Here is an 8663-nt window from a genome sequence, read left to right on the forward strand (position 1 = left end):
CCTGAGCAGAGCGTGATCTCCTCTTCCCCAGCCAGGTCCATCTGGTCGTAGAAGTGGTACAGGCGCAGGGGGTCTGCGTCGCTGTTGAGAAGCTCCAGGTACCCGCCTTCCGGAGGGCCCAGCTCCATGGTTGCACGGGGCTTGCTACCTGGGGGGATAGGCCCAGTCATCAGAGACAGGCAGAGATGGGACACCCACATGACTCCTGGCTGCTGAGAGTTGGGGTTGTGGGAGGGGCAGAGGGGCCAGTTCAGCACCTCTTACATGCTTGGGGAAGCAGGGAGAAGGAGTGGAGGCCACCTTCCCTTCCACCAAGGAACTTAGGACCACGTCGGGAAGATGCCCATGAGACAGAGCAACTGGGAGCATGTGGATTCGAGCGCTCTCCCACCAGGGAGTCGGGAGACCTGCCACGAGTGATACAGCTAAGATTTATAAAGCACCTACTATGTGCCAGGCACATGGGCTGCACATTCAACCCCACATAAACACTAAGGCAGGTACTATCACCACCCTCCTTATACACCTGAGAAAACGGTCCCCAGAGGTGCAGTGATTTACATAAGAAGCCCAGGTCCAAGCAGAACTAGAATTTGAACCCAGGCAGTCAAACTCAGGACCTGCATGTAATGGCAACTTTCTACTGCTCTGGTTGATTTTGAGCAAGTCTCTGCCCCTCTGAGTGCCTCAGTTGCCTAATATGTACATTGAGAGAGTCTAAGCAGATTTCAAGATTCTCTCATTATCATTTCATGCAGGGCCTATCACATATTTTAGACACCACATCATTTAATCATTAAAAGAGACTTAGGTGTGGAAACCCCACATACCTTGACAAAATCATTACACATTCTATGCATGTAACAAATACATGCACTCCATAAATATGTAAAACACTATGTTTCCATAACATAAAACAAAACAAAAGGCATGTCCACATGAAAACTTGTACACAGATGTTCAAAGAAGCATCGTTTGTAATAGACAAGATATGGAAACAACCGAAATGTCTATCAACAGGTAAAACAGGTAAACAAAATGTGGCCTATCCATACCATGGAATATTATTCATCCATGAAAAGGAATGAAGCACTGATTCATGCTGCAACATGGGTGAACCTCAAAATATTAGGCTAAGAAAATGAAGTGAGATGCTAAGGGCCACAGAGTTTGTGATTCCATTTATAGGAAATATCCAGAGATATCTGTACAGATAAAAAGTAGATTGGTGGCTGCCTAGCACGTGGGGAAGATTTTTGGGGAAATAGGGAGCAACAGTGGAGGGGAATGAAGTTTCTTGGGGGGTGATAAAAGTGTTCTGAAATTGACTGAGGGTCTAGTTGCATGACTCTGTGAAAATTCTAAAAAGACCACTGAATTGTACACATTCCAGGGTGAATTGTATGACATGTGAATTACATCTCAAGAAAACTGCTGAAACAAAACGAAACCTGGAAAGTAGGCCTTCCTGTCTCTGTTTTGCAGAAGAGAAAGTTGAGGCTCCAAGGGACTGACTCTGGGGAAGGCCCATCTGAAGCAGCACAGCCTGGCCCCATGGCCCTGCCTAATCGCTGTTTCAGGGTACCCATTTCCTTGGGCTGCCGTAGCAAGGTCCTACCCTCAGGGCAGCTTAAGGCAACAGAGCTCTGTTCCCTCACAGTTCTGGAGGCCAGAAGTCAAAAGCTGAGGTGCAGCAGTGCCACACACTCTCCAGAGGTTCTTGGGAGGATCCCCCTGGCCTCTCCCGGCTTCTGGAACTTGGTCATCCTTGCTGTGTGGCCTGTGGCCACATCACTTCAACCTCTGCCTCGATGGTCACATCGCCTTCTCTTTGCGTCTCAAGTCTCCTCTGCCTTTCTCGTCGAAGGACACTTACCACTGGATTTAGGACCCCCCCTTCATTTCAAGATCTGTAACTTAATTCTATCTGCAAAGGTCCCATTGACATGTGGTAAGGAATTTGATATCCACACATCTTTTTGGGGGTCCCTATCCAGCCCACCCCAGAAGGATGCAGATACAGGCTGGAAGGAAACAGAAGTTTCTGTAAAGAGGAGAGAGGGCAGCTGGGCCTGAAACAGAGGAGCTGAGGGAGCCCCTGGTGTCCCATCCCAGGCCTGGAAGAGACCGGAGTTAAGGTCATGAGGAAGTGCCCCAACTCGCCACCCCATCCCCGAGACGGCTTTCCCTTCACTCACCATCAGCCTTCCCTGCCCAAGGAGAGGCTCAGCACAGACTCCAACGTCAAGGGATGAACCTTTCCATCCACCCTGGATCCAGGCGGGGGCTGTCTGCTCTTGGTGGTTGAGCAGGGGCTACAGAAACCCAGACACAGCCGCCTGCAGCCAGGGCCCAGCCAGTCATGAGCAGAGGAAGCAGAACCCAGAGCCAGGGCCACCATCCTTTTCTTGGAGCCGGGCTCGGGCCGGAGGCGGGCTTGGCACCACCTTTCCCAGCACGTGGGTCTGGGATGTGGACAGGCCAGCACTCATCCCAGGTGGCAAGAGAAGATGCCCTGCAGCCGCCTACCTCCTGCTCCCTCTGTGATGCTTACTGGAAAACTGCATTGCGGCAACCTGCCTCTTCCTGGATGAGGGCAATCTGGGCACAATGGCTCCAGACGGACCCCAGCAATTCCATGAACGACTCAAGTGACTCTGAGTTGCTCACACTTGGTTTTCTTACAGGGAATCAGGTCTGCCAGGGACCTCCTGCTCAACCTCCACTCTACAGATGAGAAGACAGAGGCCCTGAGAGGGGCATGACTTGCATGAGACCCACAGCCTGTCGGTGGCCGAGCCTTCTCCTGATGCCCCAGCACAAGACTCCCAGTCCAGTGCTCATTCCTTCCAAGCAAAGTATTTCAAATGATCACCCTCATCAGACCTAAGACCAAGCATAGGGACCAGGGCCCGTCACAGATGGAAGATGGTGGAGGTGACAGCAGAGAGGAGCCTGACGCTTTGCCAAGACTGGCTTACTGACAGTCTTGGTCTCAAGCTTTGGCCACTGCCAAATGTGGTTAAGCACACAGCCAGAGAAGCACACCGACAGCAGGAAAAGGAGGCTGCTTGCCGGAGCTTTGGAGTCACGTTGCCTGACTCTGAGACCACCCCCTACTTCCCACCTCACTGCAACCTGGATAAGTGCATTTTTTAAACCACTTGGAGCCTTGGTTTCTTCATCTATAAAATGGGAATAATGATAATTGTGAACTCATAAGAATTTACATGGAGCCCTTAGAAAGGGGACTGGCGATCATTAAGTGCTCAGTGAACTGTAGCTTAAAGCATATCCGATACATACACAGTGAGCACAATATATGCGATGGCTACTTATTATTATGAATTTTAGTTTGCCCCTTACCTCTGTGAGGGTGACAAAGGGACCCTGTCTCTTCCATTCCCTCCTGAGTCACCATGTCGTGAAGCCAAGCTTTCTGTTCCTTTGCATAACGATACCCCACAGACCTCATAGGAACAAGGAAGCCTCCCCAGCCAGCAGGGCAGCTTGGATGGCCTGGGCCACGCCACCCACCACTGCCACAGAGAAGTTGCCTTTTGAGGGATCAGCCAAGGACCCACGTTCTGTGTCACTGGCTCAACCTGGACAGGAGGAAGTTCCCTCTGAGGAGCCCCCAGCACACACCTCAGCATCCCACTTCCTGCCACGCTAGGGCCAAAGCGGGTCTCTTAAGCACTTGCGCTCGGAGGACCAGGATTTGCAGTTCGCAGTGGACTTCACCTCCACCCCCAACCCAGGGTTCCCAAAGAGCTCCAGGGAGAAAGCAGGTTGGAGCGTTTTGACATTTGACCAAGGAGGAGGTGCAAACGTCTCAGGGAACAGTTCGCCCAAAGTTATGTTGTGTGAGACCCTGAATCTGAATCCTGGCTGTGATGTCTTAGGCAAGTCACTTAACCTCTCTGAGCACCCGTGTGTCTACTTTTAGACCCAGAGAATGAAGACGACCTTGAGGACCATCAGAAGGCCAAGAGGGGCTCTGCAGGGGTGCCCACCGCATGGGAAACCCACCTTCATAAGAAGCCTGTGATGCGTGGGAGTGTCACAGCTGGAACTTGGGCCCAAGACTCCATCTTCCCACAATGCCACAGCTGTTTCCCAGTCATGCCAAGGTCTACTTAGATCTTGGCCTGGGCCCTCTGTCTGTCCCCAGAGCCATAGTTCCTGTGTCCATAGAGGCTTAGGACGTGCTTCAAAGCCTGTTTAGCTGGACTCTTCCCACCTGCAATGCCAGAGGGGGCTGGAAGCAGAGATGGCCCTGATCCCCTCACAGCAGAGGAAAGAGTCCCCTTCAGCTGCCCCAGTGCAGGGCGGTTCATACAAGCCAGAGCCCTGGGAGGGCAGGGACCCTGTCCGCCTGGGCCCCTCCTCCCAGCCTGCAGCCATGGCGGCTCCTCTCCATCCACAGACATGATACAGAACTAGAATTCACGGGCCGCACCAAGTGCTGGGCACCATGCGACACAACCTTCAGACACTGGCCCCTTTGTTTAACCTACACATGGGCTATTTGTGTTCATCCTGCTTTGCAGGTGAGGACCCTGCAAAGCAGAGACAGGGGTGGCAAGCTGGGACCTGAACCCCCTCCCGGCTCCAAGGCCAAGAATCATTCTGCAGCCTTTTCCCAAGCAGCCCTGGACCCCCGCCACCCTGGCCCCAAGCGAGAGGTGTGGGTGGCAAGACAGCTTCTCCTTTTGAGGCGCTGTCTGGGGCACGGCAGAGGCGTGGTCTGTGTCTTTTTGGTAATGGGTGGTATTTTTAGAAGATCCTCTTTGAAACTGCCCTTTCCCCTGCCCCAGGCCACCACCTTCCACGTCCAGTTTAAGAAAATGTTTCTAATCTTGTTGCCACTAAAAGTCCTTTTGGGGCTCGTTTTCACCCTTCGCTTCACACTATATGACTGTAGGTACTAAACAGGTTTCTGAAATTAAATATTCGGTTTTCTCTCCCCTGAGGGAAATCAAGTGTTTTTTCTAGAATGTTCTAACTCAGACTTAAGCAACTCGGTCAGTTTCGCAGCTCTTCTGTGTGTCGGAATGACATTCCATCTCAGTTGGGGAGATTCTTTTGTGTCTGGGGCCTTACGTTTTCTATTTGTTTTGATCATCACAGCAACTCTGGGAGACTGGTATTATTATGCCCACTTCACAGAGGGCAGTGCTGAGGTTAGGTCAGCTTATCAGATGCTTTCTTCGCAGGAAAGGAGACTGCATCCTCGAAGGCCTAAGGACGCACTGGGGGAGAAAGGGGCTCTTTTGCTACCCAGAAAGCCTCTAGCACCACACTGCACTGCGATCAAACAGCAAGAAAAGGGACACGTCCCTAATCCTGACCATGAACTTCACCACCCAAGGAATCACGGAAAAACCTTCGAGATGAGTGTCTGGAGTATGAATCCCTGCTCTGCTTTTGATCCTGAGCCCAAGCCTCCACCCCTTGAGCCTCTGTTTCACTTGCCAGTGTTGGAGCCCCATTTGCCCAGGCATTTGTACTTCAGGCTCCTCAGTGCCGTTTGATCTTCCCCTGCTTGTCCCTCAAGGTGTCCCCAACACCACCCTGCTCCCCAACCCCCCAGCAAGCTGTTTCCGGAGCCAAGTTGGCAGCGAGAGGCCGGGAACCCAGGGTGGCTTATCTACCGAGAACAGACCCCAGACCCCACCTCTGTGGGGACACGAGTTCAGACCCATCCCCTTTTCCTCATGCACCCTGCAGTCCTTAGATAAACTCCAAGACAGAGTTTATCTAAAATCTGCCACATCTGTAAAACAATGACTTAAAGACCGCTTCCTACAAGAAAGTCCCCGGCCTCAGTTCTCCAGGGGCCCCAAAGCAGTTCACAACACAGTCCCTGTCAAGCTGCTAGCAGTGGAGACCCCAACAATACTTTAGAAGAGAGAGAACCTGACAATGATAGCATAATGGTTAAGGGTACAGCCTGTGGGTTCAAATCCCAGATCTACACTAACTGTGTGACCTTGCAAAAGTTACTCAGCCTCTCTGAGTTGTGGAAGCGACTGCATTTTATTGATATAGCATCTACCTCACCGGGTCACTATGACTTGCCTAAAGTGACATAGCCAGTCAATGGTACTAAGATGTAAGCTCCAAAATTAAAACAACAGAGTGTCACTTGATACTGTCCAGCTGGCAAAAATTAGAGAGTCGGGAAATGCCAAGTGTTGGGAGCGTAGACTGGTGCGGCCACTTGGAGAGCAGCCTGGGATCCCTGGAACACGGAAGGATGTGTGGATCCCATGGCCCGGCAGCTTCGGGCTTAGGTCCACGCATCCCAAAGACTCTCCCAGCTGCACAGGGGGCCCTCTGAGGATGCTCACTGCTGAGCTCTCTGTGGTGACAGGTAGTGGGGGTCACCTGGGTGTCCATCACTAGCGGGGGTGGCTGGGTGACAAGTCGCCACTGCACTCCGGGCAACGGACAGGACAGTGCAGTAGTAAGAAGCAAGGACCAGAGGCACAGCAGGCAACACAGGCAGGTCTGCACAGCGTGGCACAGAGTGAAAAAGTGAGAGGCAGGATGAGCTTGGGCAGCCCGACTGCAGGTGTACAGAGGGACCCACGGGCATGCAGAAGAGCAGCACCTGTGTTATAAGAAACGGACACGCTTTATGCACACTAGAATGGGTGCCAGGAAGGGGAAGGAGGAAGGGAGGTGGAGAAATCAATTAATGAAGAAAGAGGCCGCAGGTCGATCATAGACCTTGTGTACTATGAACTGGGCTGCATGGTTAACCCAAGGTTTAAAGGCCCTGAAGTTCTTTGTTTTTGGAAACAGGGCCTTGCTCTGCCATCTAGGCTGCAGCGCATTGGTGCAATCCTGACTCACAGCAGCCTCAATCTCCTAAGCTCAAGTGACCCTCCCACTTCAGCCAGATACTGAAACCATGGGCATGCACCACCACACCCAGCTAGTTTTTTTTTTAATAGAGACTGGCTCTTTCTATGCTGCCTAGGCTGGTCTCGAACTCCTGGTCTCAAATATTTCTGTAAAGGCTCTGAGATTTTAAAAAATAAGAGTGAAAAAAAAGGAAGCTTCACCAGATGGGGTAAGTGCTCCCTGTGGTTCACTAGCAGGGCCTGCACGGAGCCTGGAGCTCGGTGATGCCCACAAAGGAAGAAACCCGCCGGGCTCGGTGGCTCAGCCTACAATCCCGCGCCTTTGGGAGGCTGAGGTGAGTGGATTGACTGAGCCCGCGGGTTCAAGACCCGCCTGGGCAATTTGGCGAGACCTCATCTCTACAATAAAATCAAAAAATTAGCTGGGCATGGTAGTGCGTGCCTGTAGTTCCAGCTACTTGGAAGGCTGAGGCGGAAGGATCGCCGGAGCCCAGCAGGTAGAGGCTGCGGTGGCCGGGTGCGGCCACTGTACTCCAATCTGGGTGACAGAGTTAGAGTCCAACTCAAAAATAAAAATAAAAAAAAAGAGACTCCAACTCAAAACAAACAAACAAACAAAAAAACCTCAGCTGGGCTTATCGGGGGCACAGAGAGACCCTGGGGGGTACAGTGGGAGGAGCCCACCCTTCCCTGGAGGCCTAGGCAGAGAGGGCTTGGGAGCCAGGCACTCACCGGACTCCAGGGTGTAGAAAACCACCGGTCCTGGCAGACCTGGCCCTGACAGGGTTGCAGGGTGGGGGGCCTGGGGAGGTGGGAACAGTTGCTGGGAGAAGTCACGTTGAACTCAGTCCCCAGCTTGGTCACGCAGATGATGTCTCTCCGCTGAGTGCCCGAGCCACACTCCGAGGAGCACTGGTGCAGGGGAAGGGGAGGGCATGAGGGAGGGGCGAGGAGAACAGACACGGCTCCCAAGTGCCACGCGGGGTCCCGCTGAGCCCGCAGCCACCCGGCCCCCTCCCGGCTCTCACCTCGCCCCAGGGTCCCGTGTACCAGCACCGTGTCATCTCACAGGGCCCCAAGCTGCAGGCACGCATGTCGGGGGGGCGGCTTCCTGGTGGACAGCTCTGCTCACCGGGTCCCACTCCTTCCTCCTGGGCCACCCCGAGGGCGGCCCCGCTCCCCAGGCAGACCACCGAACGGCGCTGGATTCCAGTCCCACACTCGGTGGAGCACTGTGGAGGAGAGCGGCCTGAGTGAAGGGAGGCTGCTGGTGACCACGTGGAGCCGGGCGTTAGGTATGGGCGTGACCTGGCCCTGGGAAGCGGGCAAGTACCATCCAGGCACAAGGAATCCCAGCTGGCAGTCCAGAACCTTCAGGTATTTTTCTCTCTTTTTTTGAGTCAGAGTCTCACTCTGTCGCCCAGGCTGGAGTGCACTGGCACGCTCACAGCCACAGCAGCCTTGACCTGCGGGTCTCAGGCGATCCTTCCACCTCAGCCTTCCAAGTAGCTGGAACTACAGACAAGTCATCAAGCCCAGCTAGTTTTCTGGTTTATTGTAGAGACGGGGTCTTGCCAAGTTGTCCAGACTGGTCTCGAACCCGTGGACTCAGGCAATCCTCTTAACTCATCCTCCCAAAGTGCTGAGATTATAGTCATAAGTCACCACGCCTGTCCAGTTTTTCTCTCTTTTGAGTTCCCAGTGTCAAGCACATAGTAGGTGCTTGTGCAATAGAAGTATATTGAGGCTGAGCGCAGTGGCTCACGCCTGTAATCCCAGGACTTTGGG

General features: G+C 53.2%; 2 protein-coding genes across 2 annotated transcripts in view; both read right to left on the reverse strand.

Annotated features, from left to right (window-relative positions):
- The window catches only part of CIITA (class II major histocompatibility complex transactivator), a 28656-nt gene extending 28528 nt beyond the window's left edge, over positions 1 to 128 (reverse strand). Inside the window, exon 1 of the mRNA XM_021714312.1 lies at positions 13 to 128. Within this exon, the coding sequence (XP_021569987.1) occupies positions 13 to 128 (116 nt within the window). The remainder of the gene's footprint in view (positions 1 to 12) is intronic.
- Positions 129 to 5187: 5059 nt separating this feature from the next.
- LOC110595957 (ADAMTS-like protein 4) overlaps positions 5188 to 8663 on the reverse strand; it is a 7100-nt gene continuing 3624 nt past the window's right edge. Inside the window, exons 2-4 of the mRNA XM_021714313.1 lie at positions 7904 to 8107; positions 7608 to 7787; positions 5188 to 5244 (exon numbers count right to left, since the gene is read on the reverse strand). Coding sequence (XP_021569988.1) covers positions 5188 to 5244; positions 7608 to 7787; positions 7904 to 8107 — 441 coding nt within the window. The remainder of the gene's footprint in view (positions 5245 to 7607; positions 7788 to 7903; positions 8108 to 8663) is intronic.

The sequence above is a fragment of the Carlito syrichta genome, unplaced genomic scaffold (genome assembly GCF_000164805.1).
Source record: "Carlito syrichta isolate Samal-C Ts95f unplaced genomic scaffold, Tarsius_syrichta-2.0.1 Scaffold305619, whole genome shotgun sequence".
Taxonomy (NCBI): Eukaryota; Metazoa; Chordata; class Mammalia; order Primates; family Tarsiidae; genus Carlito; species Carlito syrichta.